The sequence below is a fragment of the Nicotiana tabacum genome, chromosome 19, assembly GCF_000715075.1.
Source record: "Nicotiana tabacum cultivar K326 chromosome 19, ASM71507v2, whole genome shotgun sequence".
In the NCBI taxonomy this organism is placed as follows: domain Eukaryota; kingdom Viridiplantae; phylum Streptophyta; class Magnoliopsida; order Solanales; family Solanaceae; genus Nicotiana; species Nicotiana tabacum.
In genome coordinates, this window is record NC_134098.1 from 97,005,616 (window position 1) to 97,024,578 (window position 18,963).

The window sequence follows — 18,963 nt, forward strand, 5'->3', positions numbered from 1 at the left end:
TAAGTTTGAAATCCTGGCTCCGCCTCCGGTGGTAATGATAACAATTAAGCTGAGCTGGTCCTCTTAAAGCTTAAGAGTGGAATTCTTGGTATTCTGTTTGGACTAAGATGAGTCCAACTTGAAGGGAATAGACTTAAAAGATTTATATACCGAGCTCAACTAGTTTGACATTGAGGCAATTGTACTTTTGTTGTGTATTCTCTTCAGTGACAAATAATGTAATAATTGCTTGGTGACTATTAATTACCAGTACTCGTTCAAATCAATAGGATAAAACAATAATTAGATATTTTAACTCTTTTAGGTATGCGATGTTCATCTTATATTTGTGTCCATTTTTCTCACTCGCCTTGAGCTCATTTTCCTATTTGATTTCTTATTATCTATTTGTCTTTCCAAGAATTGAACAGCCACGTTATGCGTAGATTTATTAATATTGCAGGAATTTCATCAACTCCAAAGTTTCTAACTTACATGAATTATCAAAAAAATCTAATTCCTCTAAAATTATTTGATTTTGCACTAAATGATGCGTTTGAAATTTTATCAGATACATTCTTTCAAAAGTTTTTAAAGCCTACAACTCCAGATTGCATTCCTATTTGTCCACTTTTACTTTATTTAAATATTTCATCTCAGATAGTGGAAATTCCTCAACAAGGAAAGCAAGATACATGGCTTCCTTTCTCTCGAATATGATTTACAGGAGGAAGATATTTATCAAACAAAAAAGGGTAAATCATCCATGTCTTCTAAAGGTACAAGTACTATTCTAGTGGCTAGAGTTATGTATAGATCCATTCAACCTTTCCTACGGAAGTTGTGGTTGGGGTTTTGGACATTAACACCTAATCAGATTCATCTGTAAAATAATCAGTACACCTCTTCTTTAGCTTCTCTTGGAGATCCAACTGCTTGGGTAACACTAGCTCGATTCTCCGACCTGACTCTGAAAAGTATCTCTCAAGCACCATCTGCAATACAATAAAGCTCAAATCCTACTTTCAATCTATGTAAAAAAACATGTAAGGGAGAAGTACAAAAAAAGACAGATGAATTCAACTGTATACATACAGCAGCAGCATAGGCATCCTGTTTCCCTTCACGAGCAGATTTTCCGAGGCCCCTAAAACATTGTCACGCTATTCATTTTGGATAACTTCTTATAACAGACTGTATGAAGGATTACCCTATCTTCTCATATGCACTTGACAATCAATTTATTAGCAAGACAGGTGGACAAACACTATTCATTCATTCTGTTACTCACATAACAGAACGAATTGAAAGAGAATTACTTGCTTCTTGATAACTCATTTGATAAATACAGAGACAAGTCGAGAGGAAACCATTACCTATCAACCATGTAGCTCATGGCCTCTATTGTTGTCCCATACTCTTCCTGCAGATATACTCTCCAACCCCTAATCACAAGTAAGGTTCTTATGAACAAAAAAAAGGTCTCCAACACAGCGTAGAATCTCCCTCCCTCACCACTTATAAAATGAATTTAAACATGACACAAGAGAAATGACTATAACAGATGAATTTAGTATCAATAATTTGTAATACAAAAGCATACTAGCTCAAAGGTTTCTGAAAATAGGAAGTCAACTAGTAGTCTAGAGTGTAAAGCATAACAAGCGTTCAACCATTAATCTCCCGCAAGAATTCTTTTGAATATTCATTTTCATGCTCCCTGCCTGAACGCGGGATACTTTGTGCACCGGACTGCCCTTTTTTTTTCTTTTTTTTTTTTCATTTCACGCAACTTGACACATAATCTTCAGGATTTCCATAAGATTACAGTTGATAAAAAGTAAAGGCAGTGACAATAGTAGTGTTTCTGAGATGAATTGGAATAGGTAAAAAGCATATTAAAAATCCTACATAAATTAGTAGTACCTCTCAGCAGCTCGAACAGCAAGCCTACCAGCAACACTTCGAACTTTGTTAGATTGTGGAGTTTCCCTTCCATCACTTGACAAAGGAAGCCCAATTATAAACTCATCCACTTCCTAACTTCCCAAATAGAACCACACTCTCATGAAACTCCAAAATGCTGGGATTAATTCTTAAAAAATTAAAAATGAAAGAAATACTAAACATATATTCAAGAATCACATCAATTATCAATACCCAGTTGATAAATTACCATAAAAATTAAATCTTTCTACATTAGACATAAAAGAGCTGTGTCTTTACCTGTTTTAGGGCAATATCAAGAATTCGAAGTTCAAGCTTTTGTCCTCTCAATTCAAGAACCTAAAAATTCAATCCAAATAAAAATTCCAGTATGTGTTTTTTTTGCTTTGCGGATGAAAGTTGGGGTTGTTACCGTTAAAGGTCGAAAGTTGAAGCCTTTACTAATGGCAAGGCCAGTACGGGCAAGCCCCAAATCCACTCCAAGACTGAAACCTCCTCTCCATGTTGAATCTCGCTTTCGCCGTATCGCATTTGGGGGAATTTCCTCCACCGATAATGCCTGAAATCTTGAAGTTAACCGCACAGAGTTACCGGCGGTCGGCCGAAATGCCACCGGCGGCGAGGCTAATAGATGTCCCATTCGAAGATGTTCTTATTTTCGGGTGGGAAAAAGAAAGATTGTCTACAGCTTATTTTTCTTATTGGGGACTGTATGCTAAGAAATTAATTAAAGTAAAATAAAAATGAAAAAAGAAAATTACTTAAGTAAGGTGCCACATGTTTCTCCCTTTCTTTTTCTCTGGAAAATTACTTAAGGCGCCACATGTTTCTCCCATCTTTTCTCTTAATAATAATGTAGCTAAGGGATAAATTATTGAGATTTTGTTTGGCCAAAGCCAACAATATGTATCATGAGTTAGTGATAATAAACTTCGATATACGACATCTCAACTTAGAAAAATCTCATAAAAATCTCTTTAAAATTTCAAGATACAACTATAAAAAAAAGTGGCAACGTCTATTTAAGTTAAATTAATACTTTAAAATTTAACAGATAGTTTGTAGAAGAATATCTTTTTTATACACCATTCAAGACTCAAACTAAGCATAAAGTCCAACTCTCAATCAAATACAAGCTAGTTAATTCTTCAAAAAAAATCTTCCAAGTTCAATTCAAGTATCAAATTTAATAAATTATAAAACTTGGGCATAAACACCCACAAAATAGTCAATAAGTCAAATAATTCACTAAGATTAAGTTACCAAAATAATAGTGTCATGATTCATATGATACACTTAGATATGCACTCTTGAATTATTAAGTTTATTTCTCACATATAATATCCCAAGACTCTAGTTTTCCAGATACCATCCCAATACAAAAATGATAGAGAAGAGAACCACTTTATTTATAAAAAATGACCATGAATGTTTATTTTATGCATTGTTTGGGTGGTTGTTACATATCGTTTCATAATGTATCGTATTGTATTGTATTATATTGTATTGTATCATTTAATGAATATAATGTTTGGATAGATTGTGTCGTTTGACTTCGTTTTATGATATCATAAACTTGCAATATTCTAAAGAAAAATTATGATGAAAGGTAAAATTACTATATAAAAAGATAGGGTAAATGATAAAATAAAATAATTTAATAATAATAAAGGGTGAGATTGAGAGAAAAAGACAAGGTAACGACGCGACCACACCAAATCGGTCATTACATAAAGTGGCACATTTCGTCGTTATGTAACGACGGATTTAACGATACGATACAATAAAATTTAAGTAGCAATCAAAACAAACATTGTATTTAAAATAATAATACGATATGATACAATGTGTAACGACCATGACTGTTTATTTTAGTCTCGCCATCTTTCATTGTGTATCTTATAGGAGTAATATTTTTCTTTTCTTTTTTGTTTGTATCATTGCGAGAAATTGTTTTTGAAAAGATATCTAATGGCACCAAGTGTGCAGCGGTTAATGAAGTCTACAAAAATCATGTGAAACACGAAATTAGTACCAATAAAGATAAAAGGATTACCCGAATTAAAATATTTCTAAGTTTAATAGGGACGTGAATTTATTTTCTACTTTGTGTTTAATCGCAAATTTTTTCGAAAAGTTTTTATGCGAAAAATGAATTAAAATGTGAATTAGAGCTTTAAATTTAACTGAGTTGACCTTGGTCAATATTTTTAGCAAATGGACTCGGATCACTATTTTGATAATTTTAGTAGGTCCGTATCGTGATTTGGGACTTGGACGTATGCCCGAAATCAAATTTCGAGATCCCTAGCCCGAGATATGGAATTTTGAAGAAAATTTAAAAGTTTAAATTCAAATAGTGACCGGATGTCGAATTATGTGCAAACGACCCCGAAATAAAATTTTGATGATTCCAACATCTCCGTATAGTGATTTCGAACTTAGGAGCGTGATCAGAATTTTATTTGAAAATCCGTAGTGAAATTAGGCTTGAAATGGCTAAAATAGGAATGTAAGTTGGGAAGTTTGACCGAGGAGTTGACTTTTTGATATCGGGGTCGAAATCTACTTCTGAAAATTGTAACAGCTCTGTTATGTCATTTATGACTTGTGTACAAAATTTGAGGTCAATCGGACTTGATTTGATAGGTTTCGACATTGAATGTAGAAGTTGGAAATTTTTAAGATTTATTAGGTTTGAATCTATGTGTGATTCGTGTTTTTAGTATTTTTGGATGTGATTTGAAGACTTGACTAAGTTCGTATGATGATTTAGGACTTGTTGGTATTTTCGGACGGGGTCCCGAGTACCCCGAGTGCGATCCGAATCGAAATCGGATCAATTTTTGGACTTAGGCAAATTCTGAAATTTGCAGCTTCTGATGTCATCGCATCTGCGAAGGGACTGACCGCAGGTGCAGACTCGCACAAGCGAGCTGTGGCTCGCAGAAGCGGATGAAGGGCTGCCCAGTTGGAGCCGCAGATGCGGCTCATGTTGTGCAGAAGTGCTTGCGCAGAAGCGAGAGGAAGGGCGCAGGTACGGGCAGGTCTACAGGTGCGATGGAATTTTCCGCACCTGCGAAGGCGCAGATGCGGTTCAAAGCTCGCAGAAGCGAAGGCAGCTGGGCTAAGCAATTTACGCATATACGATATTTCACCGCAGGTGCGAGTATTTTGTCCGCAGGTGCGAAAGCGCTGACCAGATTACAAAAACAGAGGGGTTCCGATATTTTTGTCATTTGGACATTTTCAACACGGTTTTGGGCAATTTTTCAGAGAGAATTCACGGAAAAACTTGAGGTAAGTCACATGTGATCATTGTTAGTCAATTATATTGGATTATCATTGAATATTTCGAATTTATTACATATTTTTGAGGTGAAATTAGAGGATTTGGGCCTAGGGATTTCAAAATGAGAATTTGAGATTTGGAGGTCAAGTTGATGTCGGATTTTTGTGAAAATGGTATGGTTGGACTCGTAGTTGAATGGGCGTTCATATTTCGTAACTTTCGCCGGATTTCGAGACGTGGGCCCCACTGGCCATTTTTGAGTCAATTTCGGATTTTATTAAAAAATATAATATTTTCTTATGGAATTGATTCTATAATTTTTGTTGACTGTATCGAATTAATTATGACTAGATACGAGTCGATCGGAATAGAAAAATCGAGGAAAAAGCATACTACTTGGTTAAATTGGAGCAAGTCGAGGTAAGTGACTTGTCTAATCTTGTGTGAGGGAAATTTCGCCTAGAATTGATATTAATGTGATTATTGAAATGTGTTGAAAGTCGTGTATACGAGGTGACGAGTGTATACACGGGCTAAATGTGAAAGATTATATTTTTAAATTGTGTAGATCATTGTTGCGCATTTATTAAATTATTTTATCTTGTTATATTCTTCATCATTGATCTGAGATATATACCTTAAATTTGTTTGACCTTTTCCTGCTAATTGTTATACCTGTTTAGTTGAAACTTGATTTCTTTTATTCTGTGCATTATTTGAAGGGTGATTTTCTTTAAATTAAACATTATGAATATGAAGTATTTGACATTTTAAATTTGATATTGAAGAAACATATTAAAGATTTTAAAATATTATTTTTCTGAATTATTTATTCTTGAATATTTTGTAAGATTTTTATACTCATTGTGATCGAGCCGTGAGCTCTTTATTGTGGAAAAATATTGTTGTTGAATTATTTTGGCAAGTTACATTATTTGAGCACTTGAGGTGCAAATTGTGATATATTGTGATATTGATACGCATGCAGTGGTATAAAGTCTAGTTATTGAAACGCATGCGTTGAGATAAGGGTGGCTTGATACGCGTGGCTAGTAGGGAGAACTACTAGAAGTCATGCAGTGTGCTAAGGATGGCTTAAACGCGGGATGCTATTTCGAAAAAAATATTTTCTTTCAAATAAATTGTGAAGGCTCCCGCGGTGAGATAAGGAAATGAGATATTGTGAATTTGTTTATGATTTGGGACTACGAGGCGGTACCTCGAGAGTGCCCTTGTTGATATTGATTTATGGCCGCAGTTGCCTTGATTATTTCTTGTGATTTTCTTAAAGTTGAAAGGAAATTCGGTTTTGTTTCCACGAGATATTATTTGAAATTCTGTTTTGTTTCCACGAGATATTATTTGCCATTATTTTGCTTAATTAAATGGTGACACACTACTTGATTCATTTCCAATGTCATTTTATTTTACTATATTGTTAAACATTTTACCATGCCATTATTATATTCCAGTAGGGCCTCACCTGACCTCGTCACTACTCTACCGAGGTTAGGCTTGGCACTTACTGGGTACCGCTGTGGTGTACTCATACTACGCTTCTGCACATCTTTTTGTGCAGATCCAGGTACATCTTACCAGTCTAGACGTCAGTGAGTTACCTGCGCACGGAGACTTCGAGGTATATCTGCCAGCGTCCGCAGACTTCCGGAGTCCCCTTCTATCATTTTTATGTTGCTTTCTTATTTTTCTTTAGACCTTGATAAATAGAGATATTGAGAATAAATTTTTAGAAACTTGTAACTTATTTCTACCTGGTTTTGGGAGTTGTAATTATTTGAATTGTAGTTTATTTATTTCAGATATTTATGATTATTCCGCATTGATAGGCTTACCTAGTCTTAGAGACTAGGTGCCATCACGACCTCCTACGGAGGGAATTTGGAATCGTGACAGGTACCAATAAAGATAAAAGGATTACCCGAATTAAAATACTTCTAAGTTTAATAGGGACGTGAATTTAATTTCTACTATGTGTTTAATCGTAAATTGCAAACATATGCACAAAAGAGATTTTTGAAAAGAGGAAAAGATCAAGACTTCAACTTCAAGAGAATCAGTTAGGAAGTACGACACACACCAACCTAGCCACCTAAAAATAAATCAAATCAAGTAAGTCGGTTTTAAATATTGGAACCAACCCAAACCAATTAAGTCGATTTTTTATCGATTCAGTTTTTGTCAATTTTTTTGGTTATTTATTAATTTTTTCTTAAATATGAGATATACACTACCAAACGCATATTCTGGTGACTAAATTTTCAACGTAACGCTATCAAACCAATTGCTCTTTGAGAAATCTATCATTTACCAAGATATATTGATGATAATTAACTCAAATAGTGATGAATAATTTAAGTACTCAATTAAAAATTAATTATTTTTAACATAAAATAAATTCTGGTACTTAATAAAAGAAAACTACCAATCAAACTAGAAGGCAAAGAATTAGATTATTATAATAGCAAAGAACTAGACTAAAAATACAAATGACTAATATGTACCATAAAATTTTAGAAACTTTATATAAAAATATACATATATATAGGTGTAATAATAAATTTAAATAGCTACTTTTATAGTCGGTTTGGTTCGGTTTTTTTTTTATTAAAACCAAAACCAAACCAAATTTGATAGTCGGTTTGGTTCTTTTTTTCCTATTATTTTTTTGATTAAAACCAAACCAAATTTGATCGATTTTTAAAATTTAAAACCAAAACCAAACCAAACCTAAAAATATCGGTTTTTTTGGGTCGATTTGGTTTGGTTTTCGGTTTGGTTCGATTTTTCGGACTTTTATGAACACCCCTACCTAAAAATATTTATTTGAATTTCACGATTTCTGGTGAAGCTGGACACCATTAGTATTAATACTACAACTGTTAAGATTTGACAAATCTTGTATTCAATTCTTGAAATATTTAACTTAAATAGTAGTCCCAAAAGTTTGACCAATATAGAGGTAGACCCCACGTCTTACATTTTTAGACTATGATATTAGACTGGATAGCATTTCTTTTGAAGTATAAAGAACCACTCACATCTCAATTTGGTATTCTTTTTTCCCCACACTCCTATAGGAGATTCCAAAGAATCATCCTTTCTCCAATTCCCAATTACATAGCCCCATTGCTAATCTAAAAGACACAAGCCTTGACTAGAGATGATTTGATTTTTTCTTTGCCATAAAATACTCTGTTGATCAAATTAAGTTTCCTTCCATAAAAAGTTAATTTGCTCATCTCCATTCTCCTCCCACCATCTAATTCGATTCCATTATATACTATTTAGTGTAAAGCAATGTCAAAAGGATAGTAAGAGAACGTAGGAATATATCAAACTAACCAACCAAAAGATACCATCTTAAAATGGGAAAAATAGTTTCTGTTAATCAAAGTCACTTATTCTTTCCCCATAAGCTTGGCCAAACACTAACTCTCCAAAATAATCATTTCTTTTCGAAAATTAAGAACTTAATTTTTTTTTAAAATTTGGCCAAACCGTCTAATAAGTACTACCATAGTACCATATTTGTATAGGCATTCTGGTCAGTGTACTAAATTTGTATAGGCATTCTTGTCTCCACGCAAGTGAAAACCTAGTTGAAACAGAACTTTCTAGTTTTTGGCTCGTTAAACTGAATGCGTGTAAACAAGAAATTTCGAACATGGGCATAATTAAACACATGTCGAGAAAGAGAAGAAGACAAGACTCCAAACTTTTAATAGGGTTAGTTAGGATTTAGGACACGCCACCCTTTTTTTTCTTTTCTTAAAATTTATTATACATAGAGGGGCGTGAAATAGGCGGGTTGGGTCGATTTTGGGGGTCAAAATGAGCTGAGTCAATAAATTGGCGGGTCAATAAACATTACTTAGGAGGTGATGAGTTAGGTCAAGATAGGCTAAAATTTGGGTGAAATTCAAAAATAGCTAGATTTACAAGTGGTAATTGAAAAATAGCCACAGTTTCAAAAGTAATAGAAATTTAGCCACTTTTTATGTAAAGATAAATCTAAACGAAAACACTGTTCAAAATTCGAAAAATACTCCAACATAATATACTGGTCCAGCATAACATGCTGAAAGTTCATACACAGGTGCTCCAATCTCCAGTATATTATACTGGAACTTTCCGTGTGCTGAAGTTTCAAGTTCATACACATTTGTACCAATCTCCAGTATATTATGCTGGAACTTTCCGTGTTGCAGCAAAATAGTGGCTATTTTGCAATGACTTTTCAAACGCTGGCTATTTTTCAATTACCAGTCCGAAAATTGGCTAGCCCGTGCTATTTTTACCTAAAATTTGGGTTATAGCCCAACTCACTCAACTCTTACCATGCTTTAATTAATTGGGATCTTTACACAAATAGCCGATCATATTCATTGTTTACTTTTTCTAGTCATAGACATTGATTATACACAATTATACACATATAATACATAAATTATGCATATATAATATTTTCACCAGCTATACTTAATTTAAGTGATTGGATGAGCGGCTATTCAGGTTAATTCTTCTTAATTATATGTTATTTTCTTAAATTATTTAATTACTAAATAACTTTTTTTTTCCTTTTGTTATGGTCATCTATAACATATAAACAAAAAAAAATAAATTTAAAAAGATATTTTGGCAAAGTTACTCATGAATCAATTTGGACTAAAATAAGCCCAACTTTAGGTGTCTGAGATGAGTTGGGTCAAGATGTATTGAGTTTAACAAATTGGTGGCTTAATTACTTGCCCAACCTTGAACGGGTTGGGCGAATCATATTTTTCTGGGCCAATTCCGACACCTCTATACATATGGAGAGGAGAATAAATTATAAGGTGAAAAATTAAACCTTCAATAATTAGGTGAAATTTAGATAATGAATCAATTGTAATATTAACATTTTTCACTAACCTAATATTTAATTTTGATTTTCAAGATTTTCCATGTGGGTGAACAAAATTAGTATATAACTACTACTACTAGAGAATTTGACAAGTCTTGTTTTAAACTGTCCAATTCTTGAAACCCTTGAAGTTGAAGGCAAGAAAAAGTCACCCCAACCAAATAGTCCCAAAAAAAGTTTGAACAGTGTACATATGTATACCCCACTTGTTACATTTTTTAGCCTATACTATTAGACTAATAATGAGCATTTCTAAAAAAATACTCCTTCCGTCTCATATTAAGAGTCATTGTTACTAAAAATAATTATCTTAAATTATTTATCATTTTAAAAGTTTAAGACAAAATTAATTAATTATTTTTTTTATCCTTAATAATAATTATTTTTAAAGATGGAGATAACACATAAGTAAAATAAATATTAAATTATATATTAGAATAAGTGAGTATAAAGAACCCCAAGAAAATATATTCCCAAATTTGGTTTTCTCTTTTCCCCGCACTCCCACGGAAGATTCCAAAATCCAAAGAATCATCCATTCTCCGATTCCCAATAACATAACCCTAATTCTAATCTAACAGTCACAGCTTGACTATAGATGATTTGATCTTTGCCACGTCGCTCCACTTAATTATTCAACGGCCGCGATTTATTCATTTGTATCACTATCATGTGAGAGATGACTCTCACATTAACTATAGTGTTGAAAAAGAAGAGTCATTTACGAATATGCTGAGAATTCTCTTACCTCAGCTACCCCCTTTTAATTTAATTTTTTTGTTTTTCCTTTTTCAAAAACTGTCATTCAACACGCCAAGCATATGCTTTCTAAATATTCTTACTTCCTTCTTTTTTACTTGTTAAAAACCAGCCCCTACTTCTTGTTTTCTTTTGCTTATTACACACACACTATTCTCCTCTTCTCCATCATTTTTGTAGCATTTTTTTCCTAAAATTTAGGCCAAAGGGTATTGCATTTTTTTAAAAAAAATATAGCAATGAAATTTGGGAAGAGGTTGAAGCAACAGATTCAAGAAACAATACCAGGGTGGCGTGACAAGTTCTTGTCATATAAGGACTTGAAAAAATTGGTGAAGTTGATTTCTTCTGCTTCACCAATGATGAGTGGGTCTTTAGAGTATGGTAAGGCAGAGGCTGAGTTTGTGTATTTGTTGAATAATGAGATTGACAAGTTCAATGCTTTCTTTATGGAACAAGAAGAGGATTTCATTATTCGACATAAGGTATGGCACCAATTAACATACTCAAAAACATTATGTACTTCCTCCTTGTGGAGTTTCTGGTTAATCTTCTTGTTTTGTGATTGTAGTGAGGTGAATATAAGGGGGTTTGAGTTAGGTGAGTCAAAATTTGCTAAACTGTTTATTCAGTTAATAATAATAATATTTATTATAGTTCTATATTAATGAGTTGTGGGTCCTGCAACTATCTTATAGTCCTCTGCTTGTTTAGTTTTGCTTATTTTTAATCTTTCTTCATTTATTTCCGATCATTTTGGGCTTCAAATAAGATAAAAGGGAAGCCAAACTATTTGTATAAATTTTATATATAAAGTATATATTTTTTGAGCTACTATTTTAAAAGCGGTTAAACAATATTTTAAGATAAAAACCAATTGTGGGTAACCTAGTACTTAGTCCAAAAGTAGTCACAAGCCACCTACTCTACTTTTTTTTTTCCTTAGAAGGCTTTGTCATATATATATATATATATATACACGAGAGAGGACGAAGCATCTTTATGGAATAAGCTCAAAGATGCCACAATCTTAATGTACTCTGTTTGTTCCGAAACTTTTGCAGAGCTCTTCCCTTTTTAAAAAAAAATAAAAATAACTTTTAAATATTGGCCTCATATACATTTTTTGATGAAAAAGTTGGTCCAATATTGATACATTTTGTATGATGATTTGCAGAAATTCAGAAATGGTCATACATATATGTTTAAATTATTAAATGTCTTGTTTGCTTAAAGTTGTTGCCAGTTGGTAATCAGTTTAGAAATTCACATTATCCTGCATTGATGTCTTCGATTGCTTACTTAAGAATATCTCACCAGATAATACATAAAGCATTCATGTTTGATATATATGCAGGAGTTGCAACAGAGGATAGGGAAAGTAATTGATACTTGGGGACTAAATGGGAGCCAACCCTCTAAGACAGATTACAAAGAGGAAATGGCAATGATCAGAAAAGACATTGTTGATTTTCATGGTGAAATGGTCCTCTTAATGAACTATAGTAACATTAACTACACAGGTAAATTGTAAAGGACACCCCTAATTTTGACAAATTTATGATCTAGCAAGAAATTAAACATCTAATACATGGATGGATATAATTAACTTATGTTTAACTGATAGTGTAAAAAAAAACTAGTATCGTTCAATTTGTTATAGTGTGTTGTCTACCTTGTTTTTCATATAATTAGTTCCACTTATTATTGAAAAAATTACCTTACAGTTATACTTTATATGATCTGATAGTGTAAAAAATCATTAACTATAAATAAATTAAGTCAGTTATTAACCAATAATATGCCTAGAGAATGTGGAAAGGATTCAAGAGTTCTTGATTTCCCTCAAAGCAGAATTCTTGATTTTCCTCCAAGCTGAAAAAATAGAAGAAAATCAAGAATATTTCATCTAATAATGTAACTAATTATAATCACCTTATTTTTATAGGGTTGGCTAAGATATTGAAGAAGTATGACAAGAGAACTGGTGGATTACTGCGCTCGCCCTACATACAGAAGGTGCTGCACCAGCCATTTTTCACAACTGATCTCATTTCAAAGCTGGTAAAAGAGTGTGAAAGCACCATAGACTCAGTATTTCCACCTTGTGAAGAAAAAACAAGTAATCAATTAGGAGAAAGAGAAGCAATAACAGTTGCAGGAGAAGGGATATTTAGGAACACAGTAGCAGCTCTTTTGACTATGCAAGAAATCAGAAAAGGCAGCTCTACTTATGGCCGATTCTCTTTGCCACCTCTCAACTTGCCAGAATCTGATGTTACTCACTCCTTGCAGCTCAATTCTCCCATAGCAATACCCTAGCACGTTTTGATGTATTTTATAGTATTATGTTACACTCATATATCAATCAGTATTTATTAGAAGTAACACCCCTTTTTTCCTTTTTGGAGAAAAACATGTCATTCAGCAATGATCTCTTAGTCTCTTTGTTGGTAGTATATATAAGCAAAATAGAGATGATATATGTAGGCAAGTAATTTTAATGTGGATCCTCACGTGACACGTGAAATGAATGAATTGGTCATATCCTTCAAGCATGAGTTGGTCCTTTCACCTTATTTTTATGTATGCACATGCTATGCTATGATGCAACCATTTCTCGATTTGTGTGTATCGTCCTTTTGCAGGGTCATGATAATCTTCTCTTATCGTTTCAATCTGTCCTTGGACATATGATGCATCTAGTATATTTGTGTTTGTGTGGTGTTGTGATTAAACAAGTTTTAAGTTTAATGTATTGACAAATATTTACATAATGAGGACATTTATAAGGTAACTTTTTATGATAAAACATTAATAGGCGGCTCGATAAAAAATGATAATAACCTATTGTAGTAAGTTAATCTACCTATATTGATTATATATGTAAAAAAAAAATACCGTCAACGTATATATTAACTTATATAATTCCGCCAAATTATAGAATTGCCAATATGATTGAATAAATCATGCTATAAAACGTGATTAGATAAGTTTTAAATAAATAGGTTCAATTTAAAGACGTCCCTTGGCCCTGTTCAACTAGAGCAACTACGTACACCAATTCATATCAATCAAAATCATGCCATCACCCATCATCTTTTACTTTGGCAATTTGAATCACTAATAAGATTAGAATAAGTTCCATTACCTTAAGTAGTTCCCTTTTGAAGTTTTGAAGGCTTACAAGTCACAGAAATGGCTGACGACACTGGCTGAAAGAATTTCCATTAAAACGGAACCAAAGTTTAAAGTTATTCGCAACTAACCTGATGTTTTATACTTCAGTGCCACCAGAGGCAGATTCAGGATTTAAATTCTATAAGTTCAATTTTAAGATTTTTAACATTGAACCTATTATATTTTTAAAGTTATGGATTCATATCTACTATTTTTGCAATTTTAATGAATTTTTACATATAAATTTTTACTCCGCATCAAAAGTTGTGGGTTCAGTTGAACCCGTAGTCAGTACACTACATCTGCCTCTAAGTGCCACACAAGAGGGAGTGATTTGTGTGGTGTCCAATTTTCGCGTGCATTGATTATAGAAGGACCTGATTCTTCTACGTGTTCCTTACACTATAGTTGCGGAATAATAAATGCATAAAGTAAAGAACACAAGTATTTTTACGTGAAAAATACCCGGCTCAAAAGGTGAAAAAACCACGATCTACTACCCAGTAGGATTTTCTCCAAACACTTCACTACAACTCTGAGCCAACAACAAAGTTTACAAACTCTTGCAAACCTAAGGATTAACCCTAACCCTTATAGCAACCAGTCATATGCTGTTGCGACTGTTTCAAGTTAACTCTAACTTGAATAATACAACTCGAGTTTACAACCTCTTGCAAACCTAAGGATTAACTCTAACCCTTATAGCAACACGCCACAGGCTGTTGCGACTACTTCAAGTTAACTCTAACTTGAATGATACAACTCAGGTACCTAGTACAATTTGCTTCTAAGAAAGCTGAAAGGTACAACTCAAAACGCCCACTACACTTTGAACTAGAAATAAAGAAAGACACATAAAACCCTTTATGGAGCTGGTTCTTCAATCTGGTTCGTGTAGCTTCAGGATCGCACTCTTAAATCTCACAGGAATTGCTCACAAAATGCCTTGCTATTTTGCTCTCAATTCGTGCTTAACTTCAGTATGTGTGCATCGCCTGTAAAAGAGAACACAACTGATATATATAGAGTTAGTAAATAAAGATTAACTAGAAGTCTAATGCTTTACTCTTCCTTGGTGGAAGAGTTCTAGTTATCTTCAACTTCTAACTCTTTCCTTATCTTGGATAGAGTTCTTTTCAAGTAAGGAGTCATGCTCCTTATCAAATATGCAACATTTTCGTTCAGGGATTATCAGAAATAATCACTTATACTTATCTCTTTCACGTGCATGCCTTTTGCTTGATTCTGCCCGTCAACTGTGTACACTGTCCATGGACCTGGTTCATGCATGTGTTCCTTTGTCAATCATCAAAACAAACTTACTCATGCCAACATAACCGATTCACCCAGAGAGTTTTAGTGCAGAGAAAGGCCAAAAAGAAAATTTTGGTTATTGCCCTTGCTTTTGCGAGGTTCCTTTTTATGCTTTGTTTACCCAGTCCCTTCTCTCCAACTCTCTGTTTCTGCAACTTTGCTCCACTTTTGCAAGAAAAGGACATGACTAAAGAGCAGTGGAGTTGCAATTTTGCGCTATTTGACTACATAACGTAACACTCGCTGGTTAACTTTGGTACATTAATTGGGAAGAGATGGAAAGTGTTAGTAAATATTATACGTATGAAATTTTTTTACTTTCAGTATATAGAAGGTAAACCATTCCTAGATCAATCTATTGGAATATAGTTGAATGTTAAGGTTTCATGGAATATGTAATAACATAAAGTAGTTTGAACTTTGGTGCGGGGATATTGTTTGCTAATAATGTTTTGAGGAGTAAGAAGTGAAAATGAGACTTAATTACATACTGATAGGAATGAGAACAGAGAAAATTACAGCGAAAAAATAACTTGTAAGTTGCAACTCTTAAAAAACATCTCGATAGTTTTGGCAGAAAACTTATGAGTTGATTCAAATTACCAAATGATGTTTCATAATTAAGTGAAGATATATAATTCTGTATATACAGAATATTTTTGTGTGTTGCATTATCCATTATTTTCTAATGCTTCCCCCAGAACAACTTATGGGGCTTAGGCCTCTTGGCTTTGCTTTCGTCCCATTGCTTTCGTCCCGTTTTAGATGAGTTTAACTACTACGCATATAGTGACAATTTAAAGAAACTTATATTATTGCATCACGTAAAAGAAAACTGTCTATAGTAAATAAAAGTAAGAACCTGAAAATAATGAATAACCTATTATAATAGGATAGTGCATATAAGTTAAATTCATCTCATGTATGCCCTTGTCTTCTGAGACCTAGACCCTAAACCAAACCTTGAAGAATAATGTTATCAAGAAAAAGAGTTTCTTTATATTATAGTACAGAATAGGACCTTTACATATATGGTCAGATACTCTGTAGATCCAAGGCAATTGATCAACCGCTTTCATCGAAAAATTATTATACTACTACTATACAAATACGGTAAAGTATATATAAATTGTTGAATGAATTGAAGATCCTTGATTATCAATGGAGATTTTGGTGCAATGTCAAAGGAAGTTCAAAATTTGCTTTACATCACAGGTTAAAAGACCGATTACTAATTTTTTTCTTTCCCACAGTAGCAATTAAACTCGTTGATAGAGCTCGTAACTCTGGACAACTTATCCTTTTTGTATACTTTTATTTCATATTTCAGGCTCCAATGTTAAAGCCAACGCCACGTGAACTCGAAGTAAATTCAGCTTTGTGTTCATTATCAAAAAGTCACTTTTTTTTGTTACGTAAAAGTCGTTCAACTTTGTGTTCATTATTTAAAAGTTATTTTTCTTTCTTTTGTTGCACAAAAATTATTTTACTTTGCTCTATAGATGAACTGGAATAATAACTTTAAATATCATACTTTTGGACAAGAAATACCCTCTATTAATTTTGTTAAGTCTTAAGTTAGAAAAGGTCCTGAGTTCAATTCTACTTAATCACTTTTTAACCACATAGACTCTCTCAAATATTTGCAAAATAAAATGTACTAGTGGAGGTTCGAACCTTTGACCTCATAGAGCAAAATCAAGCACATAACCAACGTGCTAAGAGACAAGTTATGTCAGGTGGTGTCATTTTCCTACTTATCCGTTTCATCATATATTTAGTAAAGTTTTCCGACGAAGCGGTGTCGCGTGACACCGCTTCATCAAACGTGCATCCGCCCCTGATATCACAAAAGTCATCTTGGCCAAATTTTATAATACTTTTACTTGAAAATTCTATTAAGCCCTTGACATTATAAATGCTCCTATATAATACCTTCTATATTGTATATTGTATATTATATAATATATTTTTACCTAGATATTTTACTTATAATTAAAATAACTTTGTATTATTTTATTTATTATTTTTATGATATATTCGTATATTTAATTTTTCATGGAACTCAATTTCTTTAATCATATTCAAACATATACATATTTGAAAATATAAAAAAGATAAAAATATTTATTTTTTAATATTAATTTGAAATAATAAAAACAGATTTGTCTAACAAATTATAGCTTTTTATAGCTAGTAAAACTTTTACAATTTTTTAAAAGATATTTGTATTTAATATTAAATTTTTAAAGCTTTTTCTGTTAATATTTTTATTTAGAAGTGTTAATCTGACATGTCAGTGTGCTAAATGTGGGTATTTTAGTTATTGGATTAACGTATATGGCTTGGCTGTTAAATCAGTAAGCTTTGATTTTATAATTTTTATTAAAAATATTTTATTAGGCATGTTTACGAACGTTGACTTGAGATTTGTTCACAATAATGTTACTGATAAATTTTAATAATACTACCGATATATCTTCAAAATTAACGTTAATAAAAAAATTAAATGTACGGATATATTATAAAAATAATAAATAAAATAATATTAAATTATTTTAATTATAAGTAAAATACCTAGGTAAAGTATATTATATAGCATATAATATAAAAGGTTGTCACGACCCGAAATTTCCCACCGACGAGATCGTGATGACACCTAATATTTCACTTGCTAGGCAAGCCAACGTTAGAGAATCATTAAACCAATTCCTTATTCCCATTCAGTAATTAACAATAATTAACTAAGATAAAATATAATAAGTGCGGAATATCATAAAAGTGTATTAATTACTACCACCCGGATCTGGAGTCACAATTCACGAGCATTCTAGAATTTACTACAAATAATGGTCTAAAAGAAATACAACTGTCTGAATGAAAGAAATAGTAGAACAGAAAAGATAGACGGGGACTTCAAGGTCTGTGAACGTCGATAGATCTACCTTGAGTCTCCGGACAGCGGACCAATAGCAAAATCTCGATCAACCCGAGCCGGTATCAAAATCTGCACAAAAAGTGCAGAGTGCAGTATCAGTACAACCGACCTCATGTACTGGTAAGTGTCGAGCCTAACCTCGACGAAGTAGTGACAAGGCTAAGGCAAGGCACCTACAAATCAACCTGTACAATTTAACAATGTATACACAAATAACAGAAATGAAGAACTAAACAGGAAATGTCGGGAGGGGAACATACTGAGGGGAATACAAGATAAAGAACTACAACAGAATGATCACCGGAGCAGTCAATATACCATGAATCAACAGGAATAGTGAACACAGTAAAGAAAAAATGCACGGCATCACCCTTCGTGCTTTTACTCTCAATCTCACCATAAAATTAATAGAAACGGCACGGCATTACCCTTTGTGCATTAACTCTCATATCATGGCACGGAATCACCCTTCGTGCATTAACACTCACAATATGGCACGGCATCGCCCTTCGTGCATTAACACTCACAATATGGCACGGCATCACCCTTCGTACATTAACACTCTCCCTTACCATAATACAATGCATAAATAACAACAGGGAGATAGAATAACAAGTACAAACCTTACTT

At 33.0% G+C, this 18,963-nt stretch overlaps 2 protein-coding genes and 1 pseudogene across 5 annotated transcripts; 1 reads left to right on the forward strand and 2 right to left on the reverse strand.

Annotated features, from left to right (window-relative positions):
- Positions 1-653: 653 nt before the first annotated feature.
- LOC107762186 (uncharacterized) lies at positions 654-2,818 on the reverse strand. Of its 4 annotated transcripts, XM_016580522.2 has the most exons (6): positions 2,339-2,818; positions 2,206-2,265; positions 1,906-2,018; positions 1,356-1,424; positions 1,075-1,126; positions 654-974 (listed from the first exon to the last, which is right to left on the reverse strand). In XM_016580522.2, the coding sequence occupies exons 1-6, from the start codon at positions 2,564-2,566 to the stop codon at positions 849-851; spliced, it is 648 nt and encodes a 215-aa protein (XP_016436008.1). In that variant the 5' UTR covers positions 2,567-2,818; the 3' UTR covers positions 654-848. The 4 variants fall into 4 exon arrangements, with proteins under 4 accessions (XP_016436008.1, XP_075094321.1, XP_016436009.1 ...); XM_075238220.1 differs by lacking the exon at positions 1,356-1,424 and having other exon boundaries at positions 2,339-2,659; XM_016580523.2 differs by lacking the exon at positions 2,206-2,265 and having other exon boundaries at positions 2,339-2,658.
- An 8,146-nt stretch (positions 2,819-10,964) lies between these two features.
- Positions 10,965-13,459, forward strand: LOC107826444 (SPX domain-containing protein 3). The gene is made up of 3 exons (XM_016653423.2): positions 10,965-11,386; positions 12,259-12,424; positions 12,850-13,459. Exons 1-3 carry the CDS (start codon positions 11,141-11,143, stop codon positions 13,221-13,223), a joined length of 786 nt encoding a protein of 261 aa, XP_016508909.1. The 5' UTR covers positions 10,965-11,140; the 3' UTR covers positions 13,224-13,459.
- A 44-nt stretch (positions 13,460-13,503) lies between these two features.
- Positions 13,504-13,612, reverse strand: LOC142174059 (U6 spliceosomal RNA; annotated as a pseudogene).
- Between the last annotated feature and the right edge of the window lie 5,351 nt (positions 13,613-18,963).

What these genes read in the sequence shown, in the direction of transcription:
- LOC107762186 (XM_016580522.2), bottom strand. Translation starts at nt 2,566, where the DNA reads ATGGGACATCTATTAGCCTCGCCGCCGGTGGCATTTCGGCCGACCGCC. An exon ending in TTGATATTGCCCTAAAACAG is followed by an intron (nt 2,019 to 2,205) that starts GTAAAGACACAG and finishes TTGGGAAGTTAG; the next exon opens with GAAGTGGATGAGTTTATAAT. An exon ending in GCTGTTCGAGCTGCTGAGAG is followed by an intron (nt 1,425 to 1,905) that starts GTACTACTAATT and finishes ACTTGTGATTAG; the next exon opens with GGGTTGGAGAGTATATCTGC.
- LOC107826444 (XM_016653423.2), top strand. Translation starts at nt 11,141, where the DNA reads ATGAAATTTGGGAAGAGGTTGAAGCAACAGATTCAAGAAACAATACCA. An exon ending in ATTTCATTATTCGACATAAG is followed by an intron (nt 11,387 to 12,258) that starts GTATGGCACCAA and finishes ATATATATGCAG; the next exon opens with GAGTTGCAACAGAGGATAGG. An exon ending in TAGTAACATTAACTACACAG is followed by an intron (nt 12,425 to 12,849) that starts GTAAATTGTAAA and finishes TTATTTTTATAG; the next exon opens with GGTTGGCTAAGATATTGAAG.